The sequence below is a fragment of the Rhineura floridana genome, chromosome 9 (genome assembly GCF_030035675.1).
Source record: "Rhineura floridana isolate rRhiFlo1 chromosome 9, rRhiFlo1.hap2, whole genome shotgun sequence".
Classification (NCBI taxonomy): domain Eukaryota; kingdom Metazoa; phylum Chordata; class Lepidosauria; order Squamata; family Rhineuridae; genus Rhineura; species Rhineura floridana.
In genome coordinates this window covers 28,900,619-28,919,790 of record NC_084488.1, presented here as the reverse complement: position 1 = coordinate 28,919,790, position 19,172 = coordinate 28,900,619, and the positions used below count along the sequence as shown (strand labels likewise).

The 19,172-nt window shown below is 41.7% G+C and overlaps 1 protein-coding gene and 1 pseudogene across 7 annotated transcripts in view; one reads left to right on the top strand and one right to left on the bottom strand.

Moving 5' to 3' along the window:
• Nucleotides 1-19,172, bottom strand: part of ATP10D (ATPase phospholipid transporting 10D (putative)) — a 79,075-nt gene that overhangs the window by 22,009 nt on the left and 37,894 nt on the right. For all 7 annotated transcript variants that reach the window (XM_061584445.1, XM_061584443.1, XM_061584449.1 and 4 more), the window contains 6 exons: nucleotides 18,555-18,670; nucleotides 14,946-15,198; nucleotides 9,515-9,717; nucleotides 8,264-8,443; nucleotides 6,237-6,825; nucleotides 1,593-1,699 (listed from right to left, as the gene is read on the bottom strand). In XM_061584445.1, the coding sequence (XP_061440429.1) occupies nucleotides 1,593-1,699; nucleotides 6,237-6,825; nucleotides 8,264-8,443; nucleotides 9,515-9,717; nucleotides 14,946-15,198; nucleotides 18,555-18,670 (1,448 nt within the window). The remainder of the gene's footprint in view (nucleotides 1-1,592; nucleotides 1,700-6,236; nucleotides 6,826-8,263; nucleotides 8,444-9,514; nucleotides 9,718-14,945; nucleotides 15,199-18,554; nucleotides 18,671-19,172) is intronic.
• Nucleotides 7,223-7,338, top strand: LOC133364679 (5S ribosomal RNA; annotated as a pseudogene).

Below are 19,172 nucleotides of genomic sequence, written 5' to 3'. Positions count from 1 at the left end.
AGCAACACGCAATGTTCGCTTCGTCGCAAAGTTTGTCATTCCCACACTGCAAAGCAAAACTGGCTCAAAATACACACCTAAGCCTAAGATGCTTAATCTCCTTGGAAACAGTGCTCAGCCAGGCCCCTGTATGTGTGACTTCAGCCTGGAAGAACAACCCCAGATGAGCACATACCCAATCACTGGTGTATAGGACTAAGGTCTCTCTGTAGTCAAGGTAACACAAAGTGTGAATGATGCCAATAGCTGGGGGAGGGGGGAAAGAGACAAGAGCCAGGGTGGAAGATAGCATCTTTGGGGGCAAGATAGGAGGCAGGAACTTGGCATCTACCTTGAGCAGCATGATGCACCCGACACTAGAGCCCCCACTCTTTCTTCCTCCTTGTTCCAGACTGGCCATCTAGCAATCAGAGTACCTAACCCTGGTAACTATAAGCCTGCAGAGTGTTTGTTAAATGTGTGAGTGTGTTAATGTGTATGTGTGTGTTAGGGTGGTGTGTGTGCATGTGTGCGAGTGCACACACATGTATGAGAGTTCTTACGTGTTCACTGTAGGGTTTTGCCCTTCCCTCATCATATAAGACTCCTGGCTACATTATTTCAGGTTAGGTATAGACTGAGGATACGCTCAACAATTATACACTTCTGCGTATTCTTCCTTACTTTTGGGGTGGTCCCATATCACTTACATACTGATAGTCACAGAACCACCAAGTTCAGTATTAGAGACCATGAGGATACTGCAAGAATTAGAAGTAGAATACTTTGTGGAAAGCAACAACAGAATGTGTTATAAAGGAGCTGGCTATACCATTGAAACAGGTACCTTCAAATATTATGAAAAACCTCCAAAAATTGTAAGTTTCATATTATTTGTTTCTTGAAGTAAGCATTTTCTTGTCACAACACAGCTCAGTAAATACAATTTGTATTAAACCAGGGTTCTGAGAGCAACATTCTGGTGGATGTTCAGGCAATGTAGCCTTTTATCCTCCACTGCCATCTACTGAGAGTCTGCAAGTAAAACAGGCTCTCCTTGCTTAAAACAGTAACAAACCCCTCTTAAAAACTCCAGTACTGAGATAAAAAAAATAGCTATAGATAGTCCCTACATGCACACAAAGAGCTCTTGTGCACACAGTTTACCCATTCGCTTTAATGAAGTGGCACCTTCATTTGGCTATCCCTTTGTACATGCAGGATTTGCCCTTCCTTTGAAGTGAATTTGTGATGGAAAACCATGTGGTCAAGCCAAGTCGATGCTTTCTACTATGGTTTGAATGTAGATGATGGGCACATGTGTTTGAAAATTTCATGGTTGCTGATCAGTGTCTCAGCCACATCCTAAATAGGGAGAAAGGTACCTGCCCAACCGGACAATCTTAACCCCCAACCTGCTGGTTGGAAGAAGTTAGGAAGGAATGGAAATGCTTCGCTGCTAGCAGATAAGGGCTTCACTGGCAGAGGGTCATGCCCATCATGGAGGCCTCTGGTACACCCAAAGATAGCCCTAAGGACATAGATCCACTGCTGGCAGGTCTTTGGAAGAGGCAGTTGATCCTTCCTCTCTCTCAATCTTTTCAAAATATTACCTTCATAGCTACGCAGAGAGTGCGCAGTCCTTGTGTAGCATAATCATCCAAATGCCTCTGAGTTCTTTCTTTAATTCTCCTCCTTTGCATGTCAACCTTTTTATTACCTGAGATTTGAAATAATAATAATAACAAAAACAACAACAACAATACTAAACATATGGGTCATCTTTGTAAAAAGATTAAAATCTTTATAAAAGATTAAAGATCTTTATAAAAAGAATCTGGGTTGGTTCAAGAGATATGGCAGGGGAAGAAATCCTGGCAGGTGCACAATTTTGCTATTTGTTGTGCAAGACCTAGTGGAACACTTTGTGCAACACAATCTAAGCACAACCATGCACACTGAGACCTTGTCATACAAGACCTTGTATATGAGATTGTACAAGCCCTGTGCTAAAAAACCTTGTGCAAGACACCATAGAATGTCTTGCGCCAACATGGATCTCAAGGCTTTGCACAAGAGAATCTGCAACATCTTGGGCTAACAGAAGCAGACCACTGGATTTCACTTCTCTTTTTGCACACAAGGATCTGGAGCAAGGCTGGGTAAAGGATTTTCACTCACAGAAGGGAAGCTCTGAATTGAACCCTACAATTTATTTTCCCAATAAAAAAATAGAATTTAAGCAAATTTTTGGTGTCAAACAAAGATAGTGTTCTAAAAATGTTTATCTTGGATATTGTTGCTGGAAAGAAACACATATGGGCCCATTCTAGTGATGGCTATAGAGATAATCAAGGCAGGGGTGACCTTACCATAAGATGTGAGAAGGTGGCTAACTGAGGATCATAAAGGGTTGCAAAGTCAGAGACACAACAGATCTGAGCCATGGGATGGATAACACTGGGAAATTATCCAACCAAGCCCAACAGAACAAAATGGGAGGTACCCAAGAGTACCTTCTATATTTTACAATGTGGTTTGTGCAGGGGAATTTCTTGGTAGATTCTGCCCCTCATTAAATAGGGTGGGAGCTGATGGCATCTGGATTCTCTGCCTGACTGAGAAGAATATTTGAGGGTCAAATAATTGTTGGGAGGATTTTTGAGACTCAGGCCTGTCTAGGTCTTTGCCCAAAGAGGGAGGCTTCAATTACAGAGTGCAAGAAGCAGCAGCAGTAGCAGACCTTGGAGCCAGCATTCTGGCTGGAGCAGGATGTGCCAGCAAGTGGGAGGTGAGGAAAAAATACTGATGCTGGAGAAATGCCTGAATCAAGGGCAGACAAAGGGCTGCATCTGGAGAGAAGGCCATGGATCCTAGGAGTGGGTTAAGGAAACAGAGAGAAGCTAGGAGCAAGCAAGCACAGAATGAGAGGGAGCTTGTAACATATGCTGTGAAAGAAGGGTGAAAGGTGACACATGAGAAAGAAGGTGGGGGTGAGTGTGTAATCCTGAGGCAAAGGAACAGGATATAGAGCTGAGAGGGAAGATAGCTGTGGCTTGGAAAGCCAGAGACAGCAAGTCAGCAGAAAGCTGCATGGTGGCAGGGGTTTAAGTCTGACTGACAGTGGTGATATGAGGCTATGTGGGAGAAAGGCAGTGCAGAGAGACATAGATAAAGGCTGCAAGGCCACAGGGGAAAGAAAAAGGAGGCAAGAAATTACAGAGGCAAGAAGGAGTCCCTCGTAGAAGGTCAATCAGACAGACTGGCCTGAAGAGAATTTAGCCCAGCTAGGGGTTAACTGTTTGGTTCTTCCTCAGTGTGAGAAAGAGGACAGGGTCAGGAAGGTTCGGAGAATTTCCGAGATTAAATTCCCTCAGTGGCGGGCCTGAGAAAGCACAGAGCAAAAGAAGTGTATTCCTGTGATAAAAACTACAGACGCACAAGCGTAACATACTCCCCAGCTGCTCTTGACAGAGAGGCACACTGGATATCTGAGAACACCTGGGACACCCAGAAGAGAGAACATCACATACAGCGATGGCCTTCAGTAGAATAAACTCGCTTTGGAAACTGTAACTGATTATTGAAATGTTCTCATGCTAATTATTGAAAAGACTAATTTTCAAAAGGACTCTTTTTAGGTCAGGGTCTCTCTCTTCAGGCCAGGGTCCTTTCCAGTTCTGCTCCCTACTCTGCTTGAGAGCTTTTGCTTGGCTGGAATGAGTCCTTGAACTCTGATAATGCCTCTCGCTTGCCTGGATGGAAAGACGTCTGTGTGTGGAGGGGGATAGAAACTTCAGGCTATTGGATGCCTACAGTACAAAGATAAGAGCCAATGGCTGGCCATTAGCAGTACTAGGCCAGGTTCAAGGTTTTGGATTTGGTGAACAAAGCTCTATCAAGGTATGAATACCTTATTTCTTTTTAAAGCACAGCTTTTTAGCACATAAACTTTACTGACTGACTGGCCCTTGCATTGGGATTGCTGCTGAGTTATTCTGTGGAACGCTGCTTGCCGACAATGGCTTCAGGAGACATTTGCTACATGGTCACTGATAAGTACTGTGTGAGACTGACTGATTTGCTCAGCTCCATAGAACTTTAGGTACTGATGCAGGAGCTTGGTACTGGGCCCCTACATACTGAGAAGCTCTTTAAGTATCGAGGCTGTAGCTTGGTATAAAAGTGCTCTGTACTGAGAAGTCTCCTATCTACCAAGGCTGTAGTTTGATCGTGAAGCCTTCTGCACCAAGACGCCTCCTATGGTCTGAGGGTGGGGGGCTTGGTACAAAGCTGTCTGTACCAACAGGTACCCTAGGTATTGAGATTGGAGCATGGTATTGAGGCACTTTGTGCCAAAAAACACTCCAGGAACGAAGGACGGGGTTTGACACTGAGGCTCTCTGCACCAAGAGGCATTTCAAGTATTAGGCTGGAACTTGGTACCAGAACTCTCTGTACCAGAAAGCCATCCAGGTGCTGAGGATGGAGCTTTATGAGGCTGTTATAATTAGTATTTAATGAATGTGTGCAGCCACAGAGAAACAAACAATGTTGGTGTCAGCTTCATGCTTCCTTGAAGTCTCAGAGTGCTGTCCTCAGTTGGTATTGCTTCAAGAATAGGACATTTTTGAACCCAGCAGCTGGATCAGCAGGTCAGACAATAAGTTGAAGCTGAAACAGACAGTCCCTTGCACTGAACAGTCAATAAGTCTATGACTGAGACCAGTGTGGCAACCAAGGCAGATGTCGCAAGACATACTGATCATCCAGAATTGTACCCAGTCGAGCTACACTCATGCCTTGGTTGGACTTTAGACACTCTGGGACTATGTACTCAGGGGCTATAACAAAAGCACTTGAGTTAGACTGGCCAGTGAATGGTTGTGTGAAGGCATCAGACATATAGCCTGGGGCCCGATCTTGACTTGGCTGAGACTATGCTATTATCATCATCATCATCAACAACTACTATATGGGTATGCAGCTCTTTTTACTATGTTTTAAAATGTTCTTAATGTTCTTCAATGTTTTTAGATATTTTAAATATGTTTTTATTTTAATTGCATTGCTTTATTGTTTGGTTGTTTACCACTCTGGCCTCCCTTGGGAGGAAGGGTGAGATGGAAATTAATAAATTAATGTAAATAAATTAGTAGTACAGGCAGAAATTGATGTTAGGAATCCAAGCAGAATGCTACAAAAAAGTAATGACAGTGAGAATGCCGACATGAGGGAAAAAGCAAGTGGAATGCTGAGGTAAAAGCTTCTTGTGAGGAATACTCACAAATGACAATGTAACAAACTCACTCTGCCTGTAGTCCCCCTCCTCCAACTTTCTTCTTTTCCTTTCTCTTTTTAAAGTAAAATTCAATGGAGAGATGAATTGGATAAAATCTGAGCTAAAACATCTTTTGAGGAGTAGATAGGAGGAAATATTTCTGATGCTCTAAAGAGAGTTACCTTTTCGCTGCTGCTTAACGTGAAGGTAAACGAGAAATCAAAGACAGCCCTGGCCCTGCCTCTGTGCCATGCAGAGGCATGAGGTTTCCCTGCTCAGGGGTCTCAGGCTCTACACAGTTCTGGAAGTTTCCAAATTCTGCCCTGTGAAGGTGCAGATCCCAGATATATGAGTGCACAGAGACCACAAAGAACTGAAAATGCTCTTTTTGCTACTGTATTGTTGATTTTTTAATTAATTAATTAATTATTAATTAATAAATTAATAATTAATTAATACCCCACCTTCCGGCCAAAGGCCCTCAAGGCGGCTTACAAAAAACACAAATATAAAAATACAATATAAAATACATCAATAAAATAATACAATTTACAAAATACAATTTACAAAAGTTAAATGACTGCTTAATAAGTAAAAATAATAAGTACAACATGGAACATAATCCCAGAGAGCCAATAAATAACACACCAGGAGTCAAGCTGATATGAAAGAGGCCGAGGAGTATTGAGCAGCAGCAATAGGAGCAAGCCTGGTTTAGCAGCCTTTAGCCACATATTTGGTTACAGGAATGAGCTGGGAAATGGGTTTGTTATTTGGACAGGCCGCTTACATTTTTCTTTCCTTTTCTTTAAATTAAAAAAAATTACATTTTAAAGGATTATTATTGTTGTATAAATGGGAAATGGCTACTTCTCGGATTACATGACCAGACTCTGAAGGTTTTAAAACATCTGAGTTAGAGACAAAAGGCTTCTGTAGTGACAATTTAGAAAGTTGACAAAAGCGTCATCCATACCTGTTGGTTCTCTATGTAGTAAATCCATTATGACGGAGTCTGCACCTTTGGTGTACATCACGATTTGGTTTAAAATTGGGTGCCGCACCACAACGGACATTCGTTTTCGGAGAGAATCAAATGGCAAGATGTGCAACAGCTGAAAAGTTAAATTTCCCAAAGGTTCCAAGTCGACTGTCACCTGCTCAGGACTCCTAGACTGCAAAGTGCATTGGTAAGCCCTGGCAGCATAAACTAGTGCAGCTTCATCAGGACTCTCTGCCTCATAAGACAATTCAGGTTCAGGAAGTGGTTCAGGAAACAATTCATTTGGTTTAGTATTCAAGGACTGCATTTCTTCATGCTCTGAAACTAAGGAGCTTGGTGAGCTTTCGGAAGACGATGTTTGATTTGAAAAAGATGGTGGAAACTTTGCCCGGAAAATAGACAGCTTCGGCGGAGAACTCTTGGTGCTTTCAGACTGTGATTCACCTGAGCCTGAGCTTTGAACAGATGTGGGGCTTGTTTTTCGGGATGACAACTTCTGAAACATTTGCTTCAGTTCATTCAGGCGTAAAGCAGGAATTCTAGTTACTGAAGACCACCGCCTCTGTAAACGAACAAACAAAACAGTCAATCAGTTAGCAGCCACCAATGACATAATCCAATGGTCTCTACACAAAATGTGTAACTAAGACCACAAATGGCCCTCTATTTATCCTAAGGTCTTGTGGAAAAAATATTAAAGTACTCTCTCAGGGGCAAGATCCTAAAGTTCCTGAAACATTAACAAAGCACAAATGAGACAAGTGACAGCCCCGAGAATCTTACAGTCTAAAGTCTGAAAGTAAAGAGAGAACAGGAAAGGGAACAAAGAGGAAAAGTAAGGGTTGGATACAAGTACTTTTACTTTATGCAACATATGCTTAATTTTATTTATTCATTTTGCAGATGTAAATGTAAAAATGAGAAAGAGGCTTGTAGTCTTTAAAGACTGAGTAACTTATTGTGGCCACCATACTACCCTGAACACATCTAATTTTGTCTGATCTCAGAAGCTAAGCAGGGTCAGGCCTGGTTAGTACTTGGATGGGAGACTGCCTGAGAATACCAGGTGCTGTAGGCTTAGAGGGAGGCAATGGTAAACCACCTCTGAATACCTCTTACCATGAAAACCCTATAAATATATCCAAAAAAGATCGATAGGGTCACCATAAGCCATAATCGACTTGAAGGCATATAACAACAACTTATTGTGACATTTTGTGGACCAGTGTCCATTTCATCAGATGCAAAACAGTGTAATCTTCAGTTGCAGGTATATGATTTTTTTTGCATTGTTAAATTGTTTGGTTTTTATGTTTGCTGCTCTGGACTCCTTTGGGAGAAAGGGCAGGATATACATACACATATATATACACACACACATGGGAAGGGCAGAATTGCAAACAATGAGAAGAGGGAACTGAAATGTAAAAGGACAAACAGAAACAATTCAGTTAGAGCTAGAATGAATGCAAAATGAGCACAGAATAGTAGTGAAGGCCTGTTGAGGGTTACTGGGTTTTTTTGCTGTTTTAACAATCAGCCTGCTCTAAATTTATGCTTATCTCTCCCACATATAAAAGTCATTCTATACAAAAAATAGAAAACTATCCACAGCAGATTGTACTTTTTGTCTAAATTTTTACTGGCTGCATACTCTGTATAAATTCAGCAGACTACCCAGTTCTACCAAAACTGTTTTCTTTTCCCTAAGCCAAGGGTGGGTAACTTGTGGCTCTGCTGATGTTGTGGAATTACAACTCCCATCAGCCCCAGCCAGCACAGCTAATGATCAGGGATGATGGGAGTTGGGAGTCCAGTTAGAGGGCAGCCGGTAAAACACCCCTGCTCTGAAGGGTTATGAGAAGCCAATGGAGAAAGGTAAACATGGATAAATGACAGCTTGTATTACCAAGACAGCACAGTGCCAAAGAGAGTTATTAATATTCAACAGCAGGCAGAGGTATGACACACAACGTCTCTGGTTTCTCCCCAACCCTTGCCTTTAGCCTTGGTTGATCAGGTGTTGAAACAACGACAGTGTTGCAAATCGCTAGAGCAATGAAGAATTCAGCGATGTACACTATCTCTGGGGTTATCCCTGTCTCAGGTGTTACATAGGATTTGAGAGAGATCCGTCTCAGTTTCCTTTCAAGGCGTGTGTCAGGCACAACATCAGTCTCCTGTTGGTCAAGTAAAAACAAAGTTAAGATTCTTCCACTTCTTTAATGATATGCCATTAAAATTATCTTTTTAAAAAATGTTACATAGCAATGGGGGCATATCACTGGAAGACCCAGCTTTTCAGATCATTTCATTTACTTCTATCTAAATAAAAATGTAGGCATCCTGCTGCGGTTTGCAGCACCACAAATAGGTGCTGCTGCTAACTGTAGCGTGAATGCTTCCTACACCTGCACACCGCTCGCATCACTCTCCTTGACAAGTAGGTAAGGCGGCAGCTGCAGCCTAGCCAGGGAGAGGGAGCAGCTGTTCAGCTGTGCACCACCAGCGTTTGTCCAGGGGAGATGGCGGTGCATGGTAGTGGAAGCATTGGGCAGGAGGCCAGTCTGCAGCCTAGCTGCAATGCGTGGCCTAGCTGTGCTGCGACGTGTGCCTGGGGCAGCAGTGGCAACAAAGGAACAGGCAAGGTTGGCAAAGGGACTGAAGTTGCCTGGGGGTTGGCAGGGGTGGGCGAGCAGAGGGGCAGAGCTCCCCTTGTATTATTTAAATGTGTAGTCCAATGTTCCATATAAATATGCTAAAAGTGGCTCACAATAGAACAAAATGCAAATCAATACATCATTACCATAACAATTGAATACTAAATCATTTCCAAACATAACACAACAGTCCAACACAACTCAGTTTGATACATGAGCATTATAATTAAAGCAATGATAAAACAAACAATTAATCATTAAAACAATCAGTCATTAAAATCATTAATGCCAAATATAATAAACATTCCAATACAATTGCATTTCAACAGCAACTGGGGGTGAAAGGCTCAAGCCTCTCCCATAGCATTGTCCTTTATTGCAGATGGATTCCTTAGGACAGTCTTGTAAATAGCCACTCTCCTGGTCTTTTACTGCCAGTCAGAAATGTTTCCAGATGACTAGGTGGGTCAATGTTGCAAAAATTGGGCATCTTTTTTTTTGGGGGGGGTAGCATACATATGTATGGAAAGCTGAGCTAGTAGCTTTGATAGAATCATGCGCAAGTCTGGCATAGGTTCTGGGAACACTTACAATTGGGCTACTGAAGGCCATCTGTTTCATGTGTGACACAGCACCCCCCAGTGCAAAGCTGGTGCTACATAAGTGGTTCAAAGACTTGGTACTCAGAAACCTGGAGGTGGAAAACCTTGATGGACGCTTCAAAGAGCAATGTGAAGCATGTAATATTTCCTCTTCATCTGAATCATAGTCTAGATATGCTTCTAGCCTCTTAGCTAGAGAGAGAGAGAGAGAGAGAGAGAGAGAGCACAATTTTTTTAAAGAAAAAGAATGAACCCATTACTCTTCTGAACCCAAATATTTACAAGGAATTCAATGCATTTATTAGTTAGATCTACATCCCACTTTTCCTCCAATATAGAGCCAAAGGTGATGTGTGTGTATGTATGAAAAATACAAATAAAACCACTATAAAACCATTAATAAAATTCCATAAGCTACAGAGTAAACAACAGAGTAACAGATCAGTAAAATAGAAGAGTAAAAACTCTTCAAGTAAGCACTGGGCAAAATAAAAAAAGTTTTGGATCATTAAAACCATGTATTTTCATAGTGACTAACAAAACAGAAGCCATCAGAGCAGCTGAGCAAGCCAGAAGCTGAAATGTTTCAAGGTTTCAACATTTTTTATGATATGATGCATTATTTTAGTTTTAAAGTGTTTCAATTTTGTATTTTTAACTGAGATGTGTGGCTGCCTTTGACACCTTTGGGAGGAAGGGCAGGATAAAAATCTAAATAATAATACTCTCTCTTATGTTATTCGCTGTAATATTATATAATATTTTATGAAGGCCAAGAAGTCTGGACTATATGTCAATCATTTTATTTCACACTGAAACTTTGCTTCTGGGTCATAAAAGCCAGCGAAGAAGGAAGCACATGAACAGACAAGGGCGAAGCTAAGGTTTGTTTGTTTATTTATTAAATTTATATCCTGTCCTTCTTTCCAGAAGGAGCCCAGGGCAGCAAGGTTATCAGAATATGCCATATACTCTAAGAATGTGATAAGCTGGACTTGAACAGCTCCAGAGGACATAAAAGCAAGCGAGGCCAGGAATTTAGCAGGGTTGGCATTACTTTTCCCCCCAAGCAAGAAGGCTGAAGGAAAACAAGTGAGGAAAGATACTGGAACAATCTGGAAAATCCCACGGCAAAAGGATTTGTACAACTCTATATTCTTCCACAGTGGTTGTAGAAAGGATTCAGAGCCCCAGAGAAAGCAGTCCCTAAAGTTTCGCTGAAATCAGTGCAACCATTTATTATGTGACTTAATATAATTTAACCCCCCCCAAATCACTTCATTTTCTTTAACCCTTCATCAGCAGGCGAGGTCAAAAAGCACCCCAGCAACACTGGGGGAGGGGGAAATCAGAAAACGTGCATGTCAGCTGTCCACAACTCCATGTTTCCAGGGAATCCTCTCCCATGTTGAGGTCTGAATTGTTATCGGGAGTTTCAGGTCCCCCCCCCCTTCTTAGTTTAGTGAAAAAGTGGCATTTTTACTCTTACGGCTTTTGGGGTCAATTCTATCTCTATTAGAATTACTGGGGGGAAACAGGCAAAGAGTGCTAAAAGCCACAGTTATGCCACAAAGTATTTAAAGTTGTTAGTTACTTCTCATGTCTACAGAAGCTCAGCCCAGAGCTTATTGTGTGAGAAAGGTGGTTAGAGGGTGAAAAAACTGTTTTTGGTCTGTTTTCATAGTAGACAAATCACTCACTTCTCTTAACATCACCACCAACGGTATCAAAGGTCAATAGTACACAACACATTTAACAAATTCCTATTACAAACCTGAATTTTAAAATGTTTTCCCCAGCTAGAAACTTCCTTATGGCCCAGCAAAACTGACTTTTTCATCATAGCCATCATTTTGCACACAACATCTGACTTTTGTTCAACAAACCATGGTTAAAACAAACTATGGGTTTACAGCAACATGTCAATATAGCCAGAGGCCTGTCACCTTTCACATGTGAAGCCAAATACAGCTTTGTCAGCAAGGTGCAAACCCATCAATGGGAGCAGTGGATTAGCTCCACTGGTGCATATGCATTGTACCAAATTCACCCCCACCTTGCCACCTTCCCACTCTACCTCCTGGAAGCAGCTGTGATGCAACCAACCGGAGGTCAAGTGACCGCTGTAATCCCACCATGTCATCTGCTATTGGTCTTTGTATTGTGGTTTTCTAGATACTTGACAGATCTCCATTTTAGCAGCCCCAGTCAACAGCAAAGGCAAGAGGTTCCTCGAGTTCCCGGTGAACTCCTACTCATGAATAGTATTTGGCATCTGACTTGGAGGATCACAAGTCAGGTCTAGCATCAAGGATCCTCTTCTTTTTATTACATTGCAGAATTAATAGGAGCTGCAAAAAAAACCCCACACCAAATGTACACCCCACACCTCTATTTTTTTCTTAATACTGGCTAGAAACTTGACCAAATTTTTTGCAAGCAATACATTTGCATTGCTTTCAATTCAGAATCATTTAAATCTTGCACAGTGTCATCTCTTGTTGCATTCATTTCCTGCTAGTATTACTGAATCTTGTTGAATTAATATGTAATGATATTGAACAGAAAGCTTTTCAGAGTTATATCTGACCCAGTTTGTTTGGATGATTTTAACTAATGTCTCAATATAGCCACCAGAGGGCATCACTGGCTTCTTAAATAAGTGGTATCAGATATACCGGCCAGTTCAAAATGAAAGTTGCACATGTATATGAGTCATCCTTCGTTGTCATGGATTTGGTTTGTGATTTCATGTAGATTTAGGTTTTGCTGTTTGAAAGGGCAAACATCGTCAGTGATCACTGCAGAGCTAGACTGATTAATAAAGCAGGTCCAGTAGGTTTACATGAATGATCATTGTTTAATACCTTTACATATACATATTTACTAATAGGCAAAAAAAACCCTGTGGTTTTTTATAGCCAACAGATATTTTTATCAAACTTTAAAAAGCAGGAGATTGGGTAGTTATAGTGAATACATCAGGAGAGCTGGAGACCTGACCTCCTCTCTGAGATATTGTACTAGCCTACAAATTTGTAAAAATAAAAACACAACTGGGGTTGATATTTCAGTCTGCAAGGGTTTTTTTTGCCTGCTAGTGAATTTCTCTGATTTTTAATCCAGGAGGTAAGCAATGGGATCCTGTGCAAGTTTGCTGAGAATGGATTAATCATTTGCATGCTTATTGAGTTCAATGGGATTTACTGCCCTACAATCATGCTGAGGATAGGTGAAACTGGCCAGGGTGGACAGGAGTGGGGAGGGGAGGGGGAGAGAGGGAAGGAGAGAGGGCAGGGAGAAGGAGAGAGGGAGGGGAGGGAAGGTTTGATGATTTGCAGGCTTATTGAGTTCAGTTGGATTTACTCCCCTGCAATCATGCTTGGGATACTGACTATGGAGAAGGAGAGAAAACGGAGACAGGAAGGGCTGGAGTGGGGAGGAGGAGGAAGGGAGGGGAGAGGGTAGGTGGTCAGGTTTGATCATTTGCATTCTTACTGATGCAAATAGGATTTATTCCTGTGCAATCATGTTTAGGATAAGTGAAAATGACCTGAGGGAGGGGCAGGGATGGGGAAAGGGAACAAGGAGGGAGAGGATAGGAAGGAAGAGGAGGGGAGATCAGATTTCATCATTTGCATGCTTACTGAGTTCAATGGGATTTACTCCCCTGCAATCATGCTTAGGATAGGTGAAACTGACTATGGGGGAGGGGCAGGATGAAAGGTGGAGGGGAGGGAGGGAGGAAAGGGGAGGAGTAGGGGGAGGGAGGTGAGGAGATTGGGTGGGTGGGCACTGGGCAGAGGGAAAGCCCTTTTCCTTTCCAAAAGGAAAACACTGTTAATAGTATTATGGGGGGGGGTTCCCCATCTTTTTCTTCTACAGAAGACACATGTAGTCTCCCAAACAAATTTAAACCAAAGCTGATCCTGATTAGGCAGGCCAAACACCTTTTAGTCTGGTTTGTAGAACAATGACAGTTGGTTCTTACTGAGCATGCCTGCACTATCACAGACTCTAATGTTAATTTTCTTAAATTAATTAAAAATCAGCCAAGCATTTTTTAAACTTTTAAACTGCAGAAGAAGAAGGTCAGAGTATGGGGCAAAGTCAATAATAGGATTACATGTACTCTGTGAACATGGCTGATTTTCAATTGATTTCAACAAATTATGAGACCTTGACAGAAAAAAGTCCAACAGGGATCTGAATTTTTTTACTCTTGTTTCCCGACTTTAAACTCTGGATTTCTCTGAGTGTTTTGTGTATCACCATTAAAACTTAGAGGGTTGTTAAGCAACCGTTTCTGAGTTCAGGACTATATGTTTTGTAAGATTTTGTTTTGAAATGAGCTTATGGGAAGCAGCAGAATGGCATGAGAGGAGATATTTTCAATTTAACATGTTGGAATGCGAAAAATCCATGCTGGCTAAAGTATACAACCACTCCTGTGGCTGTATAATGTATATATGTGTGGGTGTGGGTGTGTATCTTATATCTGAATGGATGAAATGTATGATTTCAATTTAATTTCTATTGTTCCATGCTATTCAGGATTTTCTGCATTTCCTTAGTTTACACAGGAGCCCACAACAAAGCTGTGTGTGCCTCCATGAAATAAAGCATGCACAGGATAAACAGGCAGATTAGATATTTTTATCAATTTTGTGTTAACAGGTCCAACATTTCTGCCTCAGTGCATCAGTTTATACAGACTATGGGCGGTAGCCATCATTTCCTGTTCCACTAGCACAAGAGACTTCCACTTGCGGGAATGGAACTTTCCCCTCCTCTCCTCTGCAGCCCCCTAAATCAGTGTTGGGGGATCCTCTGAAGCAGATTTTGGGAATGCATGGGGGGGAGGGAAAGTGCTGTTATACTTTTGGAGTTAAGCTCGTGGAGCATTGGATACCACCCAAAGAATTATACACATGGAATAGGAAAACAGGGGCCGAGAGTTAGAGATGTCATAGGAGCCACAACACGATACTGTTCCATGAGACAGGCAATACTGTTTAAATATACAGGACAGGACCCGCAGAGCTACTTTAGGCACTTTCTTCCAGGTAAGAATGCTTCTACTGTAATTTAACAGCCTAGGTAAAAAAACTCAGAAGTAAATCCCAATAGAGTTTACTTCTGAATATACGTAACAGTACAATCTTATGTAGGTCTACTTAGAAGTTAGCCCCATTGAGTTCAGTGTGACTTCCTTCCAGGTTCAGTAAAGATTGCAGCCTAAGATTCCAATCCTGTACACACTTACCTGGGAGTTCTGAGTAGACGTATGTAAAATTGTTCTGCAAGAGTGTTTTCACATATCCATGAAAGTATCATGAACTGTCAGATTCAGCCCTGGAACCTTTCATCTCTTCCTAGCACACCAAATGCACCAATGTATCTTTCTACCTCAGCCTTACCATTCTCTTCATGGCCATATTCAAGCCCTGCAATACTGCATCTGCGAAAAACCATTTTGTTCTCAGTGAGGGTTCCAGTCTTGTCAGAGAAAACATATTCAATCTGCCCAAGGTCTTCAGCAATATTCAGAGATCCACACTGAATCCGGGTGTCTGTTGCTTCATGGTACAAATCAATGTCATTCTGGATAAAATAGATATGCCCCAATTTGACAAATTCAATAGAAACATAAAGAGAAATCGGGATCAAGACCTGTCAAAGAAAGAAGAAGTGGATTTAATATGGCTTACTCATGAAGTCAGATCCTGCTCCCAATTGCACCAGAAAATGAACTTGAAATCCTAATATGAGGAAGTAATTTTGGTTTGATAGGGATCACTAAGACTTGGTGAGATGAGACTCATGATTAGAGTATGTCTGAAGGGTATACCTTGTTAAAAACCATCAGAATGGGAGGATGAGTAGAGTTATGTGTAAGAAAGTAATCACCTGCATGGAAATACATGAATCTGAGAGTGGAAATCTGGTGAAAGCATCTGGGTAAGGATCGAGAGAGAGAGAAATGGTATTCTTGTAGGAGTATACTACAGACCACCCAGTCAACTGGAAGACATGGATAATGTAAAACATGATTACAAAACTTTTACAATGGGAGATTTCAGCTATTCTCATAACTGCTGGAAGTCTCTGCTAAGAATGGAATGCCCAAATAAATACACGACAACTTCATTTCTCAGAAAACCAAAGGAGGAACAAGGTTCCCTTAACTTAATCCTGACCAATTAGTTGACAAAGTTAAAGTGGCAAGAATTTACAGCCATGTCATCTTGTAATTTGTGATAGCAAAAGATGTGAAAACAGCACAGTCAGACATGTATCCAGAACTTTAGGAAAGCAGATTTCAAGGGCTCAAAAAAAAAAAAAAATCGGAATGATTACGTGGCTAGAAATTCTGAGGGACAAACCTGTTTAAGAGGCCTGAGAGATTCTGAAAGGTGTGGTTCTGCGTTCAGTACTTCAAACTAAAAATGGGGAACATCTAAAAAAGCCAGTGTGGTTGCAAAGGGTGCTTGCTGATGACATTTAAGAACTGCATCTATAGATACATATAACCAAGGATGTGTGCAACAAAGTAGCCCAAACCTGTAAGGATCGGGTCAGGAAGGCTAAAGCCCAGGATGGCTTGTGTGAGATGTTAAAACACACACACACAAGGCTTCTTAGACTATTTTCAGAGCAAGAAGAACAAGGAATGGTTATGTCTGCTGCTTGCAGAAAATTGTGAGATGTTAGTAGGTGGCAGACAGAAGGTGAAACTACTCAATTGCCATTTTATCTTGGACTTATTCCACAAATGGAATTAAGTTCACCCTGGGAAAAGCAGAATATTAGGAAGGACTTACAGCACAGGTTAGGTAAGGAGAAGGTTAGAGGACCTAGCTACTTAAAATGAGTTCGAGTCTCCAGGTAAATTGCATCTCAGGGTGCTAAAGGAGCTTGTGGATATTATTTCAAGACCATTGTCAGGAATCTTCTGAGAATTCTTGGAAAACAGATAAGGTGTCAAAAAATTGAAAAAAATTGAAATGGCTGCCTTCAAGTCGATCCTAACTTATGGCGACCCTATGAATAGGGTTTTCATGGTAAGTGGTTTTCAGAGGGGGTTTACCCTCTGAGCTCCCCAGCTGGCTAGGGCCTGCTCAGCTTCCCACAGCTGCACAAGCCAGCCCCTTCCTTGTCCGCAACTGCCAGCTGGGGGCAACTGGGCTCCTTGGGACTATGCAGCTTGCCCACGGCTGCAAAGGTGGCAGGGCACGTAACCCCTGAGCCAGTCACTGTGGGGGTGATCTTTGGCTGGCCCTTGACACCCAGGAGACACGAACAGGAATTTGAACTCACAGACTCTGGACTTCCAGCCAGGCTCTCCTCCTCACTGTGCTATACCAGCTACTTGTCAAAAAAAGAGAGACAGGCAATTGTTCCTATTTTTTTTTTAAAAAAGGCAGGGGGCCAATGGGGAGGTGGATCTGGAAAGCTACAGCCCAATCTCCCTGATAGTGAGCAAAATTCTAGAACTGATTATTCAGCAGTCAGTTTGTGGGCATCTAGCAAATAACATATTGATCACTAGGAACCAGCATGGGTTTATTAAGAAAAAGTCATCCAACCATATCTCCTTTTTTGATAGTTACTTGTTTGGTAGACCATGGGAATGCCATGGACATAGTATATCTTGATTTCAGCAAATAATCTGAGACAGTCTTTCATGATATCATTGTTGTAATATAACAAAATGCGGGCTAGACAAGATTAATATAAGGTGGATCCATAGCTGGTTGAACAACCATATCCAACAAGTGCTCATTAACAGTTCTACATCATCTTGAAGGAGGTCCTGATTGAAGTGTCACAGAGTTCTGTCGTAGGTCCTGTAAATGACTTGTTGAGTATGTAGCAGGAATGTTCAAGTATGCAGATGACACAAATCTGCAAGGGACAGCTAGCATCATAGAAGACAGAATCAAAATTAAAAATAAGTCAGTCTGTTATCCAACAGAGATAAATGTGGAGTCCTGCATTTAGTACAGATCAACAACAAAAACAAAGGCAGAAGTAAAGAATCCAGAAGAGCCGGCTTAGCACAGGAAATAGTCTAGGTCAGGGATTGCCAATGTGGCATCGTCCAGATGGTGTCAACTATGAAACATACAGACTACATCTGTCACCATCCCTGACCATTGGCCATACTGGCTACGGCTGACAGGAGTTGTGCTCCACAAAATCTGGAGGGCACTACATTGGCTATCCCTGATCTAGGTGTCTTAGTTCATCACAAACTGAACATGAGGCAGCAGTGTAACGTGGCTGTTAAAAAAAAAATCTTAGGCTGCTTTCTCATAAGCATAGTGTCCAAATCACAAGACATTTATTTATTTATTAAATTTATATTCCTCTGTTCCTCCTACAAAGAGCTCACAATAGTTTCATTCTATTCTGTACGGCATCTGGAGTACTGTCTCCAGTTCAGGGCAGCACATTTTAAGAAGGGCATTCAGAAACAGGAGCATGTCCAGAAGAGAAGAGTGAGGGGTCTAGAAACCGAGTCCTATGGGGATGGAAGAGCTGAGTATGTTTAGCCTGGAGAAGAAGAGATTAAAGGAAGTGGTGGTAGTTGTGAACATAATAGCAGCTTTCAAATATTGGAAGGGCTGTTACGTATAAAATGTAGCAGACTGCTCCTCTGGAGGGCAGGACAAGAGTGGAAACTGGAGAGAAGCAAATTTCAGCCAAACATTAGGACAAACTTCCTAATGGTAAGAACTGCTCAGCAGTGGAACAAACAACCTTGGGAGATGGTCGGCTCCTCTTCACTGGAACAATTGCACTGGGAGCAGAGACTGGATGGCCAAATGTCAGGGAAGCTGTTGTTGCACCTTGCATTACAGATCCTGAATAGAGCAGAGGGCTGGACTAAATGACCTCCAAGATCCCTTCCATGATTTCTATAATTCTAGGGAAAGGTCTGGAACACGTCACCAAATTCACGTTACTCCAGCTTTCCAACAGTATGAATAAAGTGCCATAGACAGAGCAAGCTGTGAACTTACCTGCAATAAAATAATCATAGTCCAAAACATTAAAAAACCTCCCAGCGTTGGAGAAAGTTGTCTTCCACTACTATAGAGAGGTGGATCTGGATGGGTATTTAGCCAAATTCCATGTCCTTTTAAAAGAAAATAGAGAATCCATTAGCAAAATCAAATGATGAATGGCATTGCATTCAAGGCAATGTGATAAACAAGTATATTCCCAAATTGGCGCTCTACAGATGTTTGTGCTGGTTGAAGCTGATGGGAGTTGTCATCCAAAATATCTGGAGGGCACCAGGTTCAGGAAGGCTATACTAGTCTATCGCTGAAAACAAAGTTATCAATCAGCTTCTAAATTACCCTAGCTTTATTTTTTCAAAATCATCTAAAGTGTAAGCTGATGACGGCTGCAATCCTATACATGCTTTCTTGTAAATAATATCACTGAATGCAGCAGGATTTACTTCTGAGTAAAAATGCTTAGGATCATATTGTCCTATTAACTTTCAGAAACTTAGCACACATTCAGATAAGGTCTCTGGATGATACAAAGCCAAGCAAAGCTTGCGTTATTCATTTTTACACCAGCAGTATAATGAGGTAGGATTTCAAGATGTTAAGGTAGCTACTGCGCAG